This window comes from Protomyctophum parallelum (assembly GCF_964188405.1).
Source record: "Protomyctophum parallelum genome assembly, chromosome: 1".
NCBI classification, from domain to species: Eukaryota; Metazoa; Chordata; class Actinopteri; order Myctophiformes; family Myctophidae; genus Protomyctophum; species Protomyctophum parallelum.
The window spans coordinates 89447501-89471103 of NC_139697.1; the positions used below are offsets into that span (position 1 = coordinate 89447501).

Consider the following 23603-nt stretch of genomic DNA (forward strand, 5'->3'; position numbering starts at 1 on the left):
GATGACTACAAAACAATGACTACAACATGACGTAACGATATCATCCTGATGAGTACAAAACAAGACTACAACATGACGTCTGCTACTTTTGAAGCTGTAGTGCAGTGTGATCAAGTAGGACATTCATTCACCAAAAACAATGGAGATAAGAGCTTTAATTCTGCCCGACAGAAACGATATGTAACGTCCCAAAACAAACCCACACATCCCCCCTTGTTTCCAGTGGTGGAAAGTAACTGAAGTACCATATTTAACAGGATTTGTGCTCCAGACTTCTTTAGAATTACACCCGTAGGAGGCCCATGGCGTCTGGGGACGTCTTAAGGTCTTTTTTAATGCCATAAAAGCGGATCGCTAAAATCTATTTTTTGACAGGGCCGCCCGCTGCTAGGCAACGAACGCCTCATTTCTGACTTAGTCAAGCATCTCGTTTGGAATATCAACGCTTACAGAGAGATCAGACGAGGTACTCAGACGAGGTACCGCGAGGTAGTAACGGAACATTATACCTCCCGGTTTTGGGGGGGGGGGGGGGGGGGGGGGTATTTCAGAGTAAAATCTGCCTCATATACTGGGCACTCTAGCGCCTTTATTCGGAAAGATTCCTGGGCAAAGAAAAGTGTTAAGTAACATTTTAAGGCTAGTTGATCCTCTTGGTTTTCTTGTGGAACTAATGAGGCTGTGACAGTATATCTGCTTCCATCTGGTCCTGTGCATGCTGTGCCTCGCCCCAATGTTAGGTTTGCCGTCTTCAGTTCTCTGCCAGGTTGCTTTTTGGCCTCTTTCCAGTTGGGTCGACTCAATCTGCGTTTGATGCGGTCCTATAGCTGCTCCATTCCAGGGACATGCCAGCCTGAGCCATTTGAGTCGTCCATTTTTCATTTCTTCCAGCACCACATTTCGGTCCTCGTTTCGAGAGCTTCTCTGGACAATAAGGGCCTTTCTCGGCCCCACGCCTCTCCCACTGTTTATATTGTGTTTAGTTTCCAAGATGGCCGCAGCACCAGGAGGGAGTGGGGCGGATGTGAGCGGGCAGTGTCATATGCCCTTATTGGGCTGCATTCAAGACACTTGCCTTGTGTCTGACACCTGACTTGTGTCTGAACACAGCTTTGATGGATGTGTTCTGCCCCCCTCCCCTCCATCAAACAAAATGTTTGGTCAAACCATATGGGCTTCCATTGGAAATGCATTGGAGCGGCCATTAAACACAGACACAAGACAGACACAAGACAGGTGTCTTGAATGTGTGAACGCAGCTCAGTAAGGGCATATGTCAACCCCACCCGCTCACCTCCGCCCCGCTTGGAAACTAAGCACAATATAAACAATTGGAGAGGGGTGGGGCAGAGAAAGGCCCTTATTGTTTATATTGTGTTTAGTTTCCAAGATGGCCGCACCACCAGGAGGGGGTGGGGCGGAGGTGAGCGGGTGGGGTTGACATATGCCCTGACTGGGCTGCGTTCACACATTCAAGACACCTGTCTTGGTCTGTCTTGTGTCTGTGTTTAATGGCCGCTCCAAAGCGTTTCCAATGGAAGCCCATATGGTTTGACCAAACATTTTGTTTGATGGGGGGAGGGGGGGGGCAGAACACATCCATCAAAGCTGTGTTCAGACACAAGTCAGGTGTCAGACACAAGGCAAGTGTCTTGAATGCAGCCCAGTAAGGGCATATGTCGACCCCGCCCGCACACCTCCGCCCCACCCCCTCCTGGTGCTGCGGCCATCTTGGAAACTAAACACAATATAAACAATGTGAGAGGGGTGGGGCCGAGAAAGGCCCTTATTAAAAGATGCGAAACATATCTTCCGGAGACACCCATTGTGGGTGGAATGCATTGATCTTTTTCAAAAATATTTCAATGGTGTTGTTTTTTTTGTTGGTTGTTGTTGGTTTACAGGTAACAGGTCTAAATGGGTAGAAAATCTGAGAACTTCTTCCACCACTGTTTGTCTCACTTTGGAAGTGACGCTGACTCGCCGCTCAACGTGCACATACCCTGTTTATACCCTCAACGTGCACATACCCTGTTTATACCCTCAATGTGCACATACCCTGTTTTCGCCAGACGATTTGTGTTTCAACGAGTTAACTTTCCCTGGCTTCCCCAAGGCCTCGTTTGTCATCCGGAAACACGCAATTCGTGACAAACCCGAGGCTCTAAACCAACTGGCTCTGAAACCTCTAGACTAAAATTCAATGTGTGGAATTTGCATCTGAATCTGACGCATGAAGTGGAATCCATGGGTTAACTCTTTTATCGAATGACTGCAATTCTTCCTTTCCTGTGTGTGTGTGTGTGTGTGTGTGTGTGTGTGTGTGTGTGTGTGTGTGTGTGTGTGTGTGTGTGTGTGTGTGTGTGAGTGTGCTCGTCGTTGGTGCCGTGTGTGGACGAGCGTGTTTGTGCAAGAATAACGCCTTGTGCATGGGCTTATTATACAGTAGTAGACGGTTAGGTACTACCGTGTGCGTGCGTGTGCCTTTTCTGTCTGTCTGTCTGTCTGTCTGTGCGTCCTGTACCTCTGGAGTCCTGCCAGGAGTGAGGCAATGTTCCGTGCTGCCCTGAGCCCTGTCACCTCTGCTGTGGACTCGCTTGCATGATCCTGCTGCTGCTAACGACCTGCTGTGCATGCATGTCGACCAATCAAAGCCCATGAAACCCAGTGACTGACTGGCTGCCCCCCCCCCCACCACCACCACCACCCCCATGCAAACGCAAATAACTGTTCTAACCTATATAGCATCTAGAGAAGAGTGGACATGAATTAAAGGATGTTTTTCTCTGCGTGTGAGACGTGTGTGTGTGTGTGTGTGTGTGTGTGTGTGTAAAATAAAGCGAGAGAGAGAGAGAGAGAGAGAGAGGATAGTATGTGTCTTCCCTTTCTTGGCCACACTGTTCTCCCATGGTAATGTGTGCCCCCCCCCCCCCCCTTGCCCTGCCCGTTCCCCCCCCCCCCCCCCCCCCATACAGGCCCCCAGCTCTCTCCTGGAGGCCCTGGAGCAGCACCTGGCCTCGCTGGAGGGCAGGAAAATCAAGGAGTACTGCAACGCCAGCCGGTAAGACAACAACACCACCACTAACACATACCGTATAGTACATTTAATTTAATTTCCCAGTTTGATAATTATGCAACAGGCTACGGACCCCCCATTTAATGGCATTTCTATCTCTGGGACCCCCAATTTATATTGTAAAATCAATGTTAATTTAACTTAAGAGAGTGTACAAATGGAACGTTAGGGTCCAAGGAGTATGGTGCAGAAGGAGAGGCCACAACTCCACAAAAAAATATTTTTCTCTCGTTTGATATCAATGAAAATGCGCCTAGAAACCCGTCGGTTGGATTAGTTATGACGTTCCCACACATCGTACGGTCTAAATTGGTTAACAACATTGACAAAAACAGGAGCTCTAATAGATTCACAAAGATAATAACGTGTGTGTGTGTGTGTGTGTGTGTGTGTGTGTGTGTGTGTGTGTGTGTGTGTGTGTGTGTGTGTTAACTTTCAGGTCCAGCACTCTGTCCAGTGCAGTCTCCTCTCTGTCTAGCACTGGTATCTCTCTCAGCCACATCGACGACAAGACCGACGACAACAGACAACCACAGCAACACAAGGTCAGGCAGCTTCTGAAGTTCCAATTATTTTCTTGTATTCTATTCTTGTATATATAATTCAATTCAAGCTTTCCATACGGCTGCAATGCTGGTGAGTTTGACGTTGTTTAATACAATTAGATAGGACTTTTCTGTTTGGATGAATGGGATGTCTATGGGAAGTAAGGCTATAGGGAAGTCTCGCTGGAAGAGTGTTTGAGGAGTCAAACTACCAACTGTCCATCTCTCTTGGATTGTAGAACAGCCGCTAACTAGGCATTCTTGTCTTTCTGATGTGGTTTGTAGCAAAGAGTACTCCTTAGCAAAAATAATCAACCCATTCAGGCCGGGAACCCCCATGGTGTTTTAAGGATTGTGCTATACTTTTGCTGTTGACAAATAGCAGATCTACAAGCTCGTCATTTAACTGTCATTTTAGAAGACATTTTGTAGAATCTGGTGTCAGTCCTAAAGGGTTTAAAAATAAATAAACACACAGATGTTTCTACGCGCCGCTGGTTGATACGACGCTATCATGGCTGTCCATCTGCTTGTTGTAGTTCTCTCTCTCTCTCTCTCTCTCTCTCTCTCTCTCTCTCTCCCCCGAGTCCTGCACAGCACACTATAATTAATGCATACATTTCTGTGTGCTTTTCGCTTTCATTTGAGCAGAAAAACCCTATTAGATGTTCGTGGCAGCAAAATAATTACATAGCTTGTTTGAGTCGAGCGTGCGTGCGTGCGTGAGTGCGTGCGTGCGTGCGTGCGTGCGTGCGCCAATCTGGAAAGCGGTATAGGCATTGGGCATTCTTTTTTTCTGCCACGCACATCTTTGTCGATGCGTTGTTGTCAAAGAACATTGGCTGCCGCATTGATCTGGATGCTGAACTCCCAACCCACTAACGCAGCACTATTAGCTGCGCAGGAAATACAACATGGATTCCGCACAGTCCAAACATAACAAAACCCTGTCCTGTGGTGGGGGGGTTTGTTGAGGGAGAGGAAAATGGGTGGGGGGAGGTATTAAATGAGTCCAAATTAATTAGAAAATGTACCGTACAGTATGTGAGGGAACAAATTAATTAGAAAAGAATTGAGCGAACGTTTGAGTTGAAGGCGACGGAAAGAGGAGGGCGAGAGACAATATTTTCACCACTGGCGCTGAAGTTATCTGAGGCAAAGGAATTAATAGCATTCAGCAGCAGCACCGCACAAGACTAGACTATTAAATGCATCCACTCTGCAAATCATGCGTTGTACAGTATATGCAATATGCTCACTGCAGGTCGTTGTTACATGCAATATGCTCACTGCAGGTCGTTATATGCAATAGGCTCACTGCAGGTCGTTGTTCCATGCAATATGCTCACTGCAGGTCATTGTTACATGCAATAGGCTCACTGCAGGTCGTTGTTACATGCAATATGCTCACTGCAGGTCGTTGTTAAATGCAATAGGCTCACTGCAGGTCATTGTTACATGCAATAGGCTCACTGCAGGTCGTTGTTATATGCAATAGGCTCACTGCAGGTCGTTGTTATATGCAATAGGCTCACTGCAGGTCATTGTTACATGCAATAGGCTCACTGCAGGTCATTGTTACATGCAATATGCTCACTGCAGGTCGTTGTTCCATGCAATATGCTCACTGCAGGTCGTTGTTACATGCAATATGCTCACTGCAGGTCGTTGTTAAATGCAATAGGCTCACTGCAGGTCGTTGTTACATGCAATATGCTCACTGCAGGTCGTTGTTACATGCAATATGCTCACTGCAGGTCGTTGTTACATGCAATAGGCTCACTGCAGGTCGTTGTTAAATGCAATATGCTCACTGCAGGTCGTTGTTACATGCAATAGGCTCACTGCAGGTCGCTGGTAAATGCAATATGCTCACTGCAGGTCGTTGTTATATGCAATAGGCTCACTGCAGGTCGTTGTTACATGCAATAGGCTCACTGCAGGTCGTTGTTACATGCAATATGCTCACTGCAGGTCGTTGTTACATGCAATATGCTCACTGCAGGTCGTTGTTACATGCAATAGGCTCACTGCAGGTCGTTGTTAAATGCAATATGCTCACTGCAGGTCGTTGTTACATGCAATAGGCTCACTGCAGGTCGTTGTTATATGCAATAGGCTCACTGCAGGTCGTTGTTAAATGCAATATGCTCACTGCAGGTCGTTGTTACATGCAATAGGCTCACTGCAGGTCGTTGTTACATGCAATAGGCTCACTGCAGGTCGTTGTTATATGCAATAGGCTCACTGCAGGTCATTGTTACATGCAATATGCTCACTGCAGGTCGTTGTTACATGCAATAGGCTCACTGCAGGTCGTTGTTACATGCAATATGCTCACTGCAGGTCGTTGTTATATGCAATATGCTCACTGCAGGTCGTTGTTAAATGCAATAGGCTCACTGCAGGTCATTGTTACATGCAATAGGCTCACTGCAGGTCGTTGTTATATGCAATAGGCTCACTGCAGGTCATTGTTACATGCAATATGCTCACTGCAGGTCGTTGTTACATGCAATAGGCTCACTGCAGGTCGTTGTTATATGCAATAGGCTCACTGCAGGTCATTGTTACATGCAATATGCTCACTGCAGGTCGTTGTTACATGCAATATGCTCACTGCAGGTCATTGTTACATGCAATAGGCTCACTGCAGGTCGTTGTTACATGCAATAGGCTCACTGCAGGTCGTTGTTATATGCAATAGGCTCACTGCAGGTCGTTGTTATATGCAATATGCTCACTGCAGGTCGTTGTTATATGCAATAGGCTCACTGCAGGTCATTGTTACATGCAATATGCTCACTGCAGGTCGTTGTTATATGCAATAGGCTCACTGCAGGTCGTTGTTACATGCAATAGGCTCACTGCAGGTCGTTGTTACATGCAATAGGCTCACTGCAGGTCGTTGTTACATGCAATATGCTCACTGCAGGTCGTTGTTATATGCAATATGCTCACTGCAGGTCGTTGTTAAATGCAATAGGCTCACTGCAGGTCATTGTTATTATGCAATAGGCTCACTGCAGGTCGTTGTTATTATGCAATAGGCTCACTGCAGGTCGTTGTTACATGCAATAGGCTCACTGCAGGTCGTTGTTATATGCAATAGGCTCACTGCAGGTCATTGTTACATGCAATATGCTCACTGCAGGTCGTTGTTATATGCAATATGCTCACTGCAGGTCGTTGTTAAATGCAATAGGCTCACTGCAGGTCGTTGTTATATGCAATAGGCTCACTGCAGGTCGTTGTTACATGCAATAGGCTCACTGCAGGTCGTTGTTACATGCAATATGCTCACTGCAGGTCGTTGTTATATGCAATATGCTCACTGCAGGTCGTTGTTAAATGCAATAGGCTCACTGCAGGTCGTTGTTACATGCAATAGGCTCACTGCAGGTCGTTGTTATATGCAATAGGCTCACTGCAGGTCATTGTTACATGCAATATGCTCACTGCAGGTCGTTGTTAAATGCAATAGGCTCACTGCAGGTCGTTGTTATATGCAATAGGCTCACTGCAGGTCGTTGTTACATGCAATAGGCTCACTGCAGGTCGTTGTTAAATGCAATAGGCTCACTGCAGGTCGTTGTTATATGCAATAGGCTCACTGCAGGTCGTTGTTAAATGCAATAGGCTCACTGCAGGTCGTTGTTACATGCAATATGCTCACTGCAGGTCATTGTTACATGCAATATGCTCACTGCAGGTCGTTGTTACATGCAATATGCTCACTGCAGGTCATTGTTACATGCAATAGGCTCACTGCAGGTCGTTGTTAAATGCAATAGGCTCACTGCAGGTCGTTGTTAAATGCAATAGGCTCACTGCAGGTCGTTGTTACATGCAATAGGCTCACTGCAGGTCGTTGTTACATGCAATATGCTCACTGCAGGTCATTGTTACATGCAATATGCTCACTGCAGGTCGTTGTTACATGCAATAGGCTCACTGCAGGTCGTTGTTACATGCAATAGGCTCACTGCAGGTCGTTGTTACATGCAATAGGCTCACTGCAGGTCGTTGTTATATGCAATATGCTCACTGCAGGTCGTTGTTACATGCAATAGGCTCACTGCAGGTCGTTGTTACATGCAATAGGCTCACTGCAGGTCGTTGTTATATGCAATAGGCTCACTGCAGGTCGTTGTTATATGCAATAGGCTCACTGTAGGTCGTTGTTACATGCAATAGGCTCACTGCAGGTCGTTGTTACATGCAATAGGCTCACTGCAGGTCGTTGTTATATGCAATAGGCTCACTGCAGGTCGTTGTTATATGCAATAGGCTCACTGCAGGTCGTTGTTATATGCAATAGGCTCACTGCAGGTCATTGTTACATGCAATATGCTCACTGCAGGTCATTGTTACATGCAATATGCTCACTGCAGGTCGTTGTTACATGCAATAGGCTCACTGCAGGTCGTTGTTACATGCAATAGGCTCACTGCAGGTCGTTGTTACATGCAATAGGCTCACTGCAGGTCGTTGTTACATGCAATAGGCTCACTGCAGGTCGTTGTTATATGCAATAGGCTCACTGCAGGTCGTTGTTAAATGCAATAGGCTCACTGTAGGTCGTTGTTATATGCAATAGGCTCACTGCAGGTCGTTGTTAAATGCAATAGGCTCACTGCAGGTCGTTGTTAAATGCAATAGGCTCACTGCAGGTCATTGTTACATGCAATATGCTCACTGCAGGTCGTTGTTACATGCAATAGGCTCACTGCAGGTCGTTGTTACATGCAATATGCTCACTGCAGGTCATTGTTACATGCAATAGGCTCACTGCAGGTCGTTGTTACATGCAATAGGCTCACTGCAGGTCGTTGTTATATGCAATAGGCTCACTGCAGGTCGTTGTTACATGCAATAGGCTCACTGCAGGTCGTTGTTACATGCAATATGCTCACTGCAGGTCATTGTTACATGCAATATGCTCACTGCAGGTCGTTGTTACATGCAATAGGCTCACTGCAGGTCGTTGTTACATGCAATAGGCTCACTGTAGGTCGTTGTTATATGCAATAGGCTCACTGCAGGTCGTTGTTATATGCAATAGGCTCACTGCAGGTCGTTGTTAAATGCAATAGGCTCACTGCAGGTCGTTGTTACATGCAATAGGCTCACTGCAGGTCGTTGTTAAATGCAATAGGCTCACTGCAGGTCGTTGTTATATGCAATAGGCTCACTGCAGGTCGTTGTTATATGCAATAGGCTCACTGCAGGTCGTTGTTAAATGCAATAGGCTCACTGCAGGTCGTTGTTATATGCAATAGGCTCACTGCAGGTCGTTGTTATATGCAATAGGCTCACTGCAGGTCGTTGTTACATGCAATAGGCTCACTGCAGGTCGTTGTTATATGCAATAGGCTCACTGCAGGTCGTTGTTAAATGCAATAGGCTCACTGCAGGTCGTTGTTATATGCAATAGGCTCACTGCAGGTCGTTGTTATATGCAATAGGCTCACTGCAGGTCGTTGTTATATGCAATAGGCTCACTGCAGGTCGTTGTTACATGCAATAGGCTCACTGCAGGTCGTTGTTACATGCAATAGGCTCACTGCAGGTCGTTGTTAAATGCAATAGGCTCACTGCAGGTCGTTGTTAAATGCAATAGGCTCACTGCAGGTCGTTGTTATATGCAATAGGCTCACTGCAGGTCGTTGTTACATGCAATAGGCTCACTGCAGGTCGTTGTTACATGCAATAGGCTCACTGCAGGTCGGGGCTATTTTACAAACCATGCAAATGTGACATCATACCTCCTGTCTTTGAACCCATTAAGGACTGGAACGCATATGCGTCACCTTAACTTTTAACCATTATTTAAAAATGTAAGCTGTTGAAAAATTGCAGATCTATAAGCTCGTAGCGCAGCACAGAGTGCTACGAGCTTGAAGATCTGCTTTCTTTTTATCGTAAAGACGTGTGCAAATCTTTGAATATATACCCAGCTAGAGACCTGCAAGCCCGTCGGGTACCGACGGGGCCCATATTCTCAGATGAGGGTCCGCAGTTGAATACATATAATTCTGTGGGTCCTTGACATGAAAAGGTTCTGAGCACACCAGTGCACCACCGATCCGTTTTTTCAGAATTACCCCTTTTGGTGTTTTAAACGTTATGTTATAATTTAGATATTGAAAAATAGCAGATCTACAAGCTCGTAGCGCGCCACCGAGTGGCGCGCTACGAGCTTGTAAGGTCTGCTATTTTTGAAAAATCATGAACATGTGGTGCAAAGCTTTGAATATTATATTCTTTCAAAGCGAATGTTTTTAACTCAAATCTTTGCTTCTGGGAGGTGGTCCCTGAAACAACACATTTTCAGATGGGGGGTCAGCGGCCAATTTCATATATTTTTGGGGGGTCCTTGACATGAAATATTGAGAACCACTGATATAGAAACATGAGGTTTTTCAGAAAAGAAAAAAAAAACATTAAAAAAAAAAAGAAATTTTAAATTCGACGTCAGGCCTAAATGGGTTAAATAGCGTGGCTCTCTGTGTGTGGTCCTTGCGGCGCAGGAGGACGGTACCAAGGGGATGGACATGCAGACGCCCAACGTGTCCCCGAGCCCCCAGTCAGTGGGCAGTGCCAACAGCAGTGGCGGAGCCAACGACCTCTTCTCCAGCTCACCCATCGTACCCATCAGCAACCAGTAAGGCCCAGCACTTATACTTAAAAAGGCCTCTCGCATGTTCTGTCTGTTCTGGTCTATTCTAAGGCAACATAGAATAGGGTGAAAGTGGTTATTAAAACTGATTCTTCTGGGGACCTTCCTTGGAAGTTCACCCCCCGTCAGTGTCTTTGATATGAGGAATCCGCTTAAGTTTAATATAGCGCAACAATGGATTAATTAGTACTTTGTGTATAGAAATAATGACGATATTGAAATTATAACCGATATCCAATCTCTGATTATTTCCAGGGTCATATCGGCCGATACCCATTCTGTTTCTGATTATATTACATTATTATATTATATTTATATTGAACTCTGACATATAAATGACAATGTTTGTTTTGTTTGTGAACGTAGATGGTAAGCCCCCCCCCCCCCCCCCCACTAATTTCTGACGCTCTTAAGCCCTAACCACACCAAAGGGTGGAGACGGTTTTAGCGTTGTCCCTGCGGTGTCATATGCCCTGTTGCACGTTGACCCTCGTGATTCAACGCATGGAATGCAACGGCCCCCAAAACCACACCAAAGGGTCGAGACGGTTTTAGCGTTAACTCCTTGCAACCGTTTGGACCCTTTGGTGCAGGTTAAGGGCTTTTAAAGAGACAGAGACGGGCTGCTCTGCGAGTACAAAGCTATATTGACGGTCACATTATTATCCTGTCATCAATATCTGTGATATTTGGAGATCCGTTCGATACAGATATGGCATTTGTATGGCCGATTATCGATACGCTATACCGATGTATCGTGCGTCTCTACTGCGACCCCCTTTTGGTGTTAGCATTATGCTATGCTTTAGCTATTGAAAACTAGCAGATCTACAAGCTCATAGCGCGCCACCGAGTGGCGCGCTACGAGCTTGTAGGTCTGCTATTTTTGAAAAATCTAAAAACGACTGACATAGCAACACCGATTTTTCAGAAAACTGTCAGGATGTGTAGACAAGACATTTTTAGAATCTGATCTCAGGTCAGAATGGGTTTTAAGGTTGTTGCCGGAGTCATAACGGTGAGATGTGTGTTGCTTTCAGCTGGGAACTAAGCGCTGCGCCTCCTTCACCCTCTCCTCTCCTCCTCTTCAGTGTGCCAAATCTGACCAGCGAGCTGTTCACCCTGCAGCCTGGCTTCACCCCTATCCCGACCACACACACTGTGCCCAACAATAACAATGCCTGGGGAGGTACGAGCGCACACACACACACACACACACACACACACACACACACACACACACACACACACACACACACACACACACACACACACACACACACACACACACACACACACACACACACACACACACTGAATGCCGTGTATTGTTATTGTTTTTGTCATTTTGAACCGTTATAAGCCCCAAAGCGGAAAAATAGAATCAGAATCAAACTTTATATTGTCACATCACATTACAAGTAACATGGGTGAAGTTCTTAGTTTTGTGCAGGGCTCAGCATTGCAGTTAAAAGAAAGACACAAAGTGCATAGTACATGACTAATCTACATGGTACAATATGTATGCATATACAAATAATTAAATAAAGTGATGTAGCCTACGTGTATAGACCGATTCCGTAGCGGGTCTCATGGTCGCATCCTACGTATTTCCTGTAGGCGGACTCGACATAGCTGCGGGAGTAAAACCCTCACCAGTCGCACCTCTTCCACTACAGTGAACGGCAGAGTGACTGATGTTAGTTTGCCTCAAACTTTACTCCTTTACCTGCTTTTTTACTAACACTAACATTACAAAGATGCCCAGAACATCGAGATGAACCTGTGTAGTTTATGGCTGCTCCAACAGTAGTGGCAACATAAAAAAAAAAAAAAAACGGAATGTCAAAATATCCACCGTGGTGTCTGAGACCAGAGCCATTGAGTAATGGTTGAGACAAAGCAGTGAAGGGTCCTGAAAGATACATAATTTCAGTCTTACCCAATACCCAATCTTTCTGTTTTATGAACACAAGGCTGTATTTTATACCTCATACTAAGCATTTAAAGTATGAGGTATAAAGTACAGCAGCCTTGTGTTAATAAAACAGAAATATTTGGTATTGGGTAAGACTTGCGTTATGTATCTTTCACTGCTTTGTCTCAACCATTACTCAATGGCTCTGGTCTCCGCCACCGCGGTGGATATTAGACATTCCGTTTTTTGTTTTTTTTTATGTTGCCACTACTGTTGGAGCAGCCATAAACTACACAGGTTCATCTCGATGTTCTGGGCATCTTTGTAATGTTAGTGTTAGTAAAAAAGCAGGTAAAGGAGTAAAGTTTGAGGCAAACTAACATCAGTCACTCTGCCGTTCACTGTAGTGGAAGAGGTGCGCCTGGTGAGGGTTTTACCCCCGCAGCTACGTCGAGTCTGCCTACAGGAAATACGTAGGCTGCGACCATGAAATCGCTACGGAATCGGTCTATATATAAAGTAGTCTCTCTACTAATAGGAGACCAATTCAGTTCAGTCTGTGCGGCGTCACAGTTCACTAGTCCAGGGGTCGGCAACCGGCGGCTCTAGAGCCGCATGCGGCTCTTGAGCACTCCCCTGGTGGCTCTCTGTAGCATTACAAAAAAAATCGATGAAAATGTATAAAGTTTATTTTTTCACATTTTTATTTTTCATTTATGGTTTCTGTAGGAGGCAAAACGTGACAGAAACATTCTTAAGTTTCCCAAATTTGTAAAAATGTGTAGAATAAATATTAAGTTTCAATAATGTCAACTAAAATTCGCGTCATAGCATGCGACGCATGCTGCGCGCCAGACACTATTATAAACAAACCGGTGGGTGTGTGAGGCTGGTGCCTGCTACGCTATGGCTTCTACAGGGAGAAAAAGAAAGATAGCAGACGAAAACAGAGGATTTAACAATTCGTGGACAGACGCTTATGCCTTCACAGCCAATGCAGATGGATTTCCTGTATGCTTGATCTGCAGTAGCCCATGACGCAACAGCAGCCTGTTTCGCAATCGCAGTCCAAACGTGTATATAAACATTCCGATTTCAAATATAAGGTCCTCGCCACATGTGCCACGGGGGTTAGAAATTTGCTGGTACAGTGATTAGCATTGCTGCATCCCGCGTTGTTTAATAAAAAGCATTTTTATCCGAGCGCCCCGGCTACTTTTCTCAAACGGGGTTGGGAAATCCACAGTTGCACACCGGTTGGGGGCGCGTAGTTGAAAGCCAATGGCAAAATAACAGCTCGGATAAAAATGCTTTTTATTAAACAACGCGGGATGCAGCAATGCTAATCGCTGTACCAGCAACATTTTAACACCAGTGGCACACGTGGCGAGTACTTTATATTTGGAATCTGAATGTTTATGTACACGTTTACAATGTAAATGTAGCGATTGCGTAAAACAGGCTGCAGTTGCCATGACGCACCATGGCTAAATCTGCAGTGACAAACTTATCAAACAATAAATAAAACGTGGCAAGCCGTTCAGACGGTGACTACAGTATATGAAGGAGTCATATAGACGTTGAAGGAGTCATATAGACGTATTATCTCCCGTGTTGCAACGAAACTATAGCAGCAGCCAGCATGAGTGGTGGAGTTTAATCCACCACTTAAAAGTTAGTTTGCTGACTTTGCTCCCTTCTGCTTTCTTCAGCAGTTCTGCGACTGCAACAGCCCTCTTTCTCTCATTCATGCAAACTTAGCATGCTTTCCCTGGAAATGTCTTTCAACGTTACTTTTTTATTGTTTGATAGTTTGTCACTGCAGATTAATAAGCATACAGGCAAATACCGATATTGTAAACCTCCCAAAACACGACACACTTGTGTGGAAAACATGGAATGCTCTTCCAGACAATTACGGAAGCGCACTCGCCTATATTAGTTTGCATTGCACAGTGCGCTCAGTGCGCTATTTCCGAACGTGCCCGTAATGAAAGTTAAACCATAGCGCACTTTTTATTTTGATAGATAGGCTAATATCCACTTGCAGCCCTTTTGTCTTCATTATATAAGCATTTTAAGGCTTACATTTTTTTGCGGCTCCAGATAGATTTTGAATTATTTTTTTTGGTCGAAAATGGCTCATTCAACATCTTGGGTTGCCGACCCCTGCACTAGTCACTAGTCACTAGTTCTTGTTCAGCAGTCTAATTGTTGACATGTAGAAACTGGTCAAGAGTCTGGAGGTGCTGCTCTTGATGCTCATAGAGCTGCTCTACAAACTAACCTAACCTTAATCCCCAAATCTGTTTTAACCATAAAAAGTGTTTTATTCTTTTTAGGGCTGTCAAATTAACCAACAGTTGTTGGTTATTGCCATAAAAGGCTGCACAATTGACATTACATAGGCAGAGGCTCAAATCACATAGCACGACAACGGGGGGGAGAGACAGAGAGACACCACCCGGCCACACTGGATTAGTTATAAAGAATAAAATATACATACATACATAAACCTTTCTAGTTTCGCCCCCAGGCTATGGAATGACCTCCCGGAGCACCTGAAATCTGTGGCCTCAGTGGACCTTTAATTAAAAAAATAATAATAAAGACCCACCTTTTTAGACAGGCCTTTGCAACATAGTGCTGTATTGATCTCTTGATTATTATTATTATTATCTCTTTTTACCAGTGCCGTTTGTTCTGTTTTCTCTTTCTTTGCTTTATTTGTCATTATTCTTATTTGTATTATTAATATTACTATTGTTACTATATATGATATGATATGTTTTGCTTTTATTGTTGTGAAGCACTTTGATGTCTGTGAAATGTGCTCTATAAATAAAATGTACTTACCGGTACTTACTTACTTACTTACTTACTTACTACATACATATGTTAAATGTATTTATTTCTGACATTTATCTTACCATTCCCACAACAATATACAGTAAAAACATGGCATATTTTGGACATAGTTTGAATGGTGATTAGCGCACAGGACGCAATATTAGTAACGCCCAGCGCACAAGACAGAGATTGATCAAAAGGACGGAGATTATTGATATAAAAACCGACCGCATCGCTCCACAGGCTGGGAGCGTCTGTAAAAACCGACGCATCGCTCCACAGGCTGGGAGCGTCTGTTGTAAAAACCGACCGCATCGCTCCACAGGCTGGGAGCGTCTGTTGTAAAAACCGACCGCATCGCTCCACAGGCTGGGAGTGTCTGTTGTAAAAACCGACCGCATCGCTCCACAGGCTGGGAGCGTCTGTTGTAAAAACCGACCGCATCGCTCCACAGGCTGGGAGCGTCTGTTGTAAAAACCGACCGCATCGCTCCACAGGCTGGGAGCGTCTGTTGCACTCAATGTTATTTTCCGGTGGGACGTCATCGAAAATCTCCCCCCCCCCCCATTTTTGCAGACGAGATCGAAAATCTTAAAACGTTAACGTCCAAATCATTCCGTCCAAATCTAAGAAAAGATGATGTGCTAGACGGCCCACTGCGGTCCCGTTGCTAGTCGCATTGGAGTTAATCATGCCTTCTGTTGTTGTGGATCGCCTCTAGAGTGTTTTGGCTATACATCTAAGCTACTTCAGCCACATCCGGGATAACATCCGGTCTGTCGCTAATTGTGCTCCCCTGATATAAATCGCTGGGCGCTATGATTTAATGGATTAACACACACACACACACACACACACACACACACACACACACACACACACACACACACACACACACACACACACACAGTGAAGCATGCAACGTGATTGCCTCACCCTGTCTCCTCTGCCCCCGCCTCTCTCCTCTCACGTCGCCATGGCAACCACGCTTGACGGACAGGTGATCTGCTGAAGCCGGCCATGCAGACTCATCAGATCCACAGCCCCGCAGCCCCGTTGCACTCTGGGAAAATGCTGCCCAACGACCTGGACTCCTCCTTAGCCAACCTAGTCGGCAGTGAGTGTCTCCTCCGCTCCCGTGCGCTCTGGGGACGGTGCTTCCCCAAACGCTTTAGCTCCAGACTGACTGAAACATTTTGATGTCGGGACCCAAACTGGTGAAAATATCTGATCTGCAAGCATACAACACGCCGACGCGGTGTCCGCTAGCGGATATTTTCACTACTTCTTAAAAGTTTTAAGATTCCTGGAATTTCTTTGATTAAAGCTGCTATAAGCAATACTATGTCGAATTGTAATGATTTTAATTTTATTTAGTTTTTGGTATTCAGACAGGCAGCAAAACAATTAGTCTCTGTGACACGTCTAGCGTGCCACAATCTGCATTCAAAGATTTTCCTAGAAGCTTTGTCATTGGTCGATTTGCCTGTCTGCTTCTTGATTGGTTAGTCATTGCAACGGGTTTTTTATCTCCAACCAATGACAAAGCTTCTAGGAACATCTTTTAATGCAGATTGCGGCCCCTAGAAACATTTCGGGGAGCATTCTACCCATTGCTGGCTCTCTGAATAAATAAAATTTAAAAAAGAAATAAAGTCATTAAAATTTTGACATATTATTGCTTATAGCAGCTTTAATGAAAATGGTAATATCAGAAGATGTAAAGACGAAAAAGAAGAAAAACAGGGATATTATTTACTCACGACCCGTACAAATGCATCTGCGAGATTCATTCCGAGCCACGGTTTGGGAAACACTGTCCTAGAACCTCTGATTGACTTTGTCTCTAAAGTGTTCCTCTGCTGTCGTGCATATCTTTATCCGTCTTACACCGTCTGTGTCTCCGTCTCCTTTCAGACCTGCAATTCGGGGGGACGCCAGCCAAAAAGTGAGTGGAAGCCAAGTTACGAGTCTGCTGTCTACCAGCCACAATTCAACCCATTTTGGGGCGGGAACCCCTTTTGGTGTTTTAACTAAGCATTATGTTACGCTTTAGCTATTGAAAAATAGCAGACCTATACAAGCTCATAGCACGGCACCGAGTGCCACGCTACAAGCTTGTATAGGTCTGCTATTTTTGAAAATATCGTGAAAGTGTGGTGCAAATCTTTGAATATATTTTCTTTCAGAGCGAATGTTTTTAACTCAAATCTTTGCTTCTGGGGGGGGGGGGGGGGGGGGGGACATATTTTCAGATGGGGGTTGGTGGCAAGTTACATATATTTTTTGGGGTCCTTGACATGAAATATTGAGCACCACTGATGGAACATAGTAATTTCAGAAAACTTTCAGGATTTATAAGATTTTTTTTTTAAATGTTGACGTCAGGCCTAAATGGGTTAAAGCAGTGGCCCATTATTTATTGGGCATTTGAACCACGATGAGATTTATGAGATTTATGGAGGTGACCACCGTGGGTGAAGAGCAAACCACCGCCACCGCCACAGCCCTTCTCTCTCTGTTTTTACTCACCACCGCTCAATGTTATTGGTGGTCACCTCACCACCGAAAATCCAGTCTATGAATGAGCCTTTAGCCTCTGTATATCCTATACATCCCAGGCTTTGCTGGTTGTTCCTCAGACAAAACTATTAGTAACTAAAGGTGATCGAGCCTTTGCAGGTTTTGCCCCTAGGCTATGGAATGAGCTCCCACTCCACCTTAAGAACTGTGGAACTGTTTAAATTAACCTTTTTAAACAGGCCTTTCCATAGCCGGGCCTGGTTAAATGTTAAATGTTGATTGCTTTATTTTTAACTCTATTTTGGCTTACTTTATTAGTGATTTAGTTCTTGACTTGTTTTTATTGACTTTAATTTTATTGTTGTTAAAGCACTTTGTGACTGAAATTGTCTGTGAAAGGTGCTCTATAAATAAACTTTATACTTACTTACTTACTTACTATATATTTGTGTGTGTGTACGTGCTGTCATGTGTGTTTCAGACCGGAGCTCCAGTGGAGCCAGCTTGTGGAGAAGAAGCCGACAGGCAATAACGGCTGGCAATCCAAGACCATGTGCACCAGCACTAACTGGACCCACGCCACCCACCAAATGGCACCTGCACCCATGCCTGTCCAACAGATGGTAAAGCGCACACACGCACACACACGCACGCGCACACACGCACGCACACACGCACACATGCACGCACGCACACACTAAAGTATCAAACTGTTGTAAATAGCAAAGAAGGTAAGGAGACAAATAGTGTATTTTTAACTGAGCTACACCAAAAGCTTTCTTACAGTAGCTACTTAGTAAACGTAGGGAGCTACAGTGAAGCTACTTTGTACCTACTACATAATGCAGTTGGTGATGTTTTTGAGGACATGTTGTGGCATTGATTCACGGAATAAAACACGTGTAAAAGCTACAAAGGGATGGACATGAAAATGTATCTTTGTGAGGGAAAAACACCTTTAAAATTGCATAATGTAATATTGATATGAGTTATGTTATTTTGGGTTCAGAAACGTCCCCGAGACACACGGTCCCCAGACGGAACACCCAGTGTTTCCTCGAGACATACGGTCCCCAGATGGAACACCCAGTGTTTCCTCGAGACACACGGTCCCCAGATGGAACACCCAGTGTTTCCTCGAGACACACGGTCCCCAGATGGAACACCCAGTGTTTCCTCGAGACACACGGTCCCCAGACGGAACAACCAGTGTTTCCTCGAGACACACGGTCCCCAGACGGAACAACCAGTGTTTCCTCGAGACACACGGTCCCCAGACGGAACAACCAGTGTTTCCTCGAGACACACGGTCCCCAGATGGAACACCCAGTGTTTCCCGAGACACACGGTCCCCAGACGGAACACCCAGTGTTTCCTTGAGACACACGGTCCCCAGATGGAACACCCAGTGTTTCCCGAGACACACGGTCCCCAGACGGAACAACCAGTGTTTCCTCGAGACACACAGTCCCCAGATGGAACACCCAGTGTTTCCCGAGACACACGGTCCCCAGACGGAACAACCAGTGTTTCCTCGAGACACACGGTCCCCAGATGGAACACCCACTGTTTCTTTGAGACAGACGGAACACCCAGTGTCCCGTCGACAAACTGCTGTCGAAGGGCATCCGTTGTGATATGTTTGGTAGCAGAAATGCAGTGATTTCATATTATACTCTGCCTTCTATGAACTGTACACCCCCGTTTTCAAGTTGCTTGATAAAATATTTAGATATTTGATATTCATTAGATCAGACTCACCACCATCCTATATATATATACACTTCAAACTCTTAACAATGTACTTTTGCATAATAATAAAAACATCACACATTATGTATTTATTTTTAATCACACGAAGGCATAAGGCCTAAGAGTTAAACCCTGTGTATGTGTACTACTAAAAGAATGCTTTGCAGAAAAGGAGGGTCTTTAGTCCCACAGACTGTTGCTCTCTCAGCCAAGGGGCAGCTGAGCAGAAGGCCGTGTTAAATGAACGGGGAGGCCTTCATATTTTTTATTAGCTATCTAATTATGTTAGTATTTTCTGTAATGTTAATCTAACGTTGCATCACGGACCGCCGTCTGACGACAACAAAGCCTCTCAGAACCTCTATGTACCAAGGTGATAGAGGCAGCCTCCTCCGGGCCCTTTCACAATACCAAACAGCATGGCATTACATTATTTCCGAGTAGGTATACAGTGAAAAGAGAGACGTCTACAGATACTCTGAGTGGTTGTGGTGTCTGCTCTGCCCGAGCGGAACAAAAGGCATCAGAGAATGGGTGCACTGTAAGCTGTTATTAGAGTGCTATTTCATTCAATAGGCTTTGCCTCCAATGCTACAGCAAGAAACAAAACAACAAAAGAAAAACTAACGAACATTTTCTTATTGTTATCTTTACAGAATGGGATGATCTATACCGGCTATGTAAGTGTTGCATATTATATAGTTCTTCATTCTCCTCATGCTTCCCCATTTGTCTGGCAAATTAAATATATATTTTTAAGTATTTTTCATCTTCACCAAGTCCCATGTCTTGCTTATTTTACTGTCTTGGCACGGTCGTTTTATATCCACTGTGGTCCTCCTTATCAAAGTTAAAAAAAACATTATACTACTGCGGCATGCACTTATTTGCTCTGGATAGTAACAGCAACTTGTAAAAATGTAACGGCACTTAAAATGTAAATGAAGTGTTGTCAAGTACTGGTTTAACTACAAAAGGTAAAAATTAAATCACTCTTTTTAGGCTCCAGCACCAGTGGCTTTTCCTATGACGACACCCCAAGTGCCTGTATATGGAATGGTAAGGAGCACGCTTCTCTCCTCTATACCGTAAGCCATTCTGACCTGAGATCAGATTCTAAAAATGTCTTCTATGTCAGTCGCTCTTCGATTTTTCAAAAATAGCAGACCTACAAGCTCGTAGCGCGCCACTCGGTGGCGTGCTATGAGCTTGTAGATCTGCTATTTTTCAATAGCTAAAGCACACCAAAAGGGGTTCCCGCCCAAAATGGGTTAAGCCAAGGGGTTCCCCCAACTGTGGTGCGTGCACCAGGGACGTGCACACATAGACATCAAAGGGGGCTTCAGCCCCTGCCCTTGCTTGTACCCATCTGTACAACAACTGCCCTCTCCAGACCACAAATGCAGCATTTACTGTGTTGGAAGAAATGCAAATGCCTCACTCGTTTCCATGCCATGCCATGCCATGCCATGCCATGCCATGCCATGCCGGAAGGCAGCATTCAGGAAAATAGCTATTTTTCCGAAGTCTCCTGAACTCGGAACGCACCATTTAGCGTTGAAACCAAATTTGTTTCGAAAATCCATGTCGTTACACCGCATCTCCAGTAGCTAAAGAGTGCTGGGTTGCGCCACGAAAATAGCTGATCTACAAGCTCTCAACGCGTCGCAGCGTGGCGAGTTGTGAGCTTGTAGATCTGCAATTTTTGTCCAAAAGTGCCCTCTTAACGGGATTTCAGCCCCTGCCTCTCTAACACTCTCTGCACGTCCCTGGCGTGCACCCCTTGTGGTGCGCGAAAGCCCTCACGGTGGTGCGTGACATGAAAAGGGCAATGGCGGTTTTACGGAGCAGCTGTGGGGGTATACATGCAGCTGCATGTCTCTCAGTGCAGTGACATTCTGTGATTATTTGCCATAATCATATTATTTTTTTTGTAATAATTTCCGGCCAAATGCAAGGAGACTTAGCGTTGGGGGGTGCGTCAGCTAGGTCAGGAGGCAACAGGGGGTGCACGCACGGCCAATAAAGTTTGGGGATATCTGCCTTAGTGCAGGGAAGATTCACACTGAGTCTGTTTGATTCAAACTGTTCCCGAATACGATTGCCTGGTCCCCCAGCCGGCCATGATTCACATTGGCCTTGATTCTTCTGCACCCGAGTACACTTCATTCAACTGTACTCAATGCTTTCACATTGCATCGACCCGTATCCGAGTACACTTCATTCAACTGTACTCAATGCTTTCACATTGCAGCGATCCGTATCCGAGTACACTTCATTCAACTGTACTCAATGCTTTCACATTGCAGCGATCCGTATCCGAGTACACTTCATTCAACTGTACTCAATGCTTTCACATTGCAGCGATCCGTATCCGAGTACACTTCATTCAACTGTATTCAATGTTTTCACATTGCATCGATCCGTATCCGAGTACACTTCATTCAACTGTATTCAATGTTTTCACATTGCATCGACCCGTATCCGAGTACAATTCATTCAACTGTACTCAATGCTTTCACATTGCATCGACCCGTATCCGAGTACACTTCAATCGGTCCTGATGCGGTCCCGGGACCATAGTGTGAATCTCCCCATATACTTAGTTGTTGTGTGTCAGTGTTGTGCACAGAAAATAGACGACCTTATGAGATCACAATGCACAGTGTCACACTGCAATGCATTACGTGAGCTTGTAGATCTGCTAGTTCGGTGCGTGACACGTGGCACGACACCAAGTATAGATCGGGAATTATACGCCGTCGCACAATGTTGTCGCTATAGCTGCACCAAGCGACAACCAGTAAGTTGCAACCATGTTAACAGCACATTTTTACTGAGTTTAGTTATATTCTTTTGAATATAATGAAATATTTGAGTCATCCGAGATGTTTTAGTGTTAGTCTAGTTGTATTTTAGCGGGCCGTGCTGGCGACAGGTTGGGAGAGTGAACCAAGCATAAAATCACTTGTCTTAATGTCTTCTCATCGCCACTAATCCCTCCCTAACGTTTTAATGTAGTTTTCATTTGATTTGATGTATACATTTAGTCCTTAGTTTAAGTCATCACAGCTTAGTTTGTATTTAGTTTCCGTTGAGTTTTCGTCAGTGAAAGAAAAAGGTAGTCGACGAACATTTTTGGTCGACGAAATCAACGTTGCTACTCTAAACACACCTTTAATCAGCTGTCAGTAAGTCAGGAGAATGTGTTAGAATGAAACGAGTACAGCTGTTGATCTAAGCTCTCTCTATCCACGTCTCCTCTCTCTCTCCCATCCCTCGGCCTGTCTCCTCTCTCTCTCTCCCATCCCTCGGCCTGTCTCCTCTCTCTCTCTCCCATCGCTCGGCCTGTCTCCTCTCTCTCTCTCTCCCATCGCTCGGCCTGTCTCCTCTCTCTCTCTCTCCCATCGCTCGGCCTGTCTCCTCTCTCCCATCCCTCGGTCTGTCTCCTCTCTCTTTATCCCATCGCTCGGCCTGTCTCCTCTCTCTCTCGCCCATCCCTCGGCCTGTCTCCTCTCTCTCTCTCCCATCCCTCGGCCTGTCTCCTCTCTCTCTCTCTCCCATCGCTCGGCCTGTCTCCTCTCTCCCATCCCTCGGCCTGTCTCCTCTCTCTCTCTCCCATCCCTCGGCCTGTCTCCTCTCTCTCTCTCTCTCTCCCATCCCTCGGCCTGTCTCCTCTCTCTCTCCCATCGTTCGGCCTGTCTCCTCTCTCTCTCTCTCTCCCATCCCTCGGCCTGTCTCCTCTCTCTCTCTCTCTCCCATCCCTCGGCCTGTCTCCTCTCTCTCTCTCTCTCTCTCCCATCCCTCGGCCTGTCTCCTCTCTCTCTCTCTCCCATCCCTCGGCCTGTCTCCTCTCTCTCTCTCTCTCCCATCCCTCGGCCTGTCTCCTCTCTCTCTCTCCCATCCCTCGGCCTGTCTCCTCTCTCTCTCTCTCCCATCCCTCGGCCTGTCTCCTCTCTCTCTCTCTCTCTCCCATCCCTCGGCCTGTCTCCTCTCTCTCTCTCTCTCTCTCTCTCCCATCCCTCGGCCTGTCTCCTCTCTCTCTCCCATCCCTCGGCCTATGTCTCTCGGCCAGCTCCCTCCTCAGATGGGCCACCATCAGATGGGAGGTGTTCAGATGATGGCCCCGCAGCCTGTCATGTACAACCAGCCTGTCCTCAGACCCACAAACCCTTTTGGACCCATCCCAGGGGCACAGGTAAAACACACACACACACACACACACACACACACACACACACACACGCACGCGCGTGC

General features: G+C 45.5%; 1 protein-coding gene across 1 annotated transcript in view; it reads left to right on the forward strand.

Moving 5' to 3' along the window:
• Positions 1-23603, forward strand: part of LOC310863994 (phosphatidylinositol-binding clathrin assembly protein-like) — a gene marked incomplete at its 5' end in the record, with an annotated part of 60438 nt that overhangs the window by 28157 nt on the left and 8678 nt on the right. Inside the window, 10 exons of the mRNA XM_083772527.1 lie at positions 2976-3061; positions 3516-3621; positions 10155-10288; positions 11395-11492; positions 16072-16188; positions 16989-17019; positions 18076-18217; positions 20003-20026; positions 20349-20405; positions 23422-23544. Coding sequence (XP_083628653.1) covers positions 2976-3061; positions 3516-3621; positions 10155-10288; positions 11395-11492; positions 16072-16188; positions 16989-17019; positions 18076-18217; positions 20003-20026; positions 20349-20405; positions 23422-23544 — 918 coding nt within the window. The remainder of the gene's footprint in view (positions 1-2975; positions 3062-3515; positions 3622-10154; positions 10289-11394; positions 11493-16071; positions 16189-16988; positions 17020-18075; positions 18218-20002; positions 20027-20348; positions 20406-23421; positions 23545-23603) is intronic.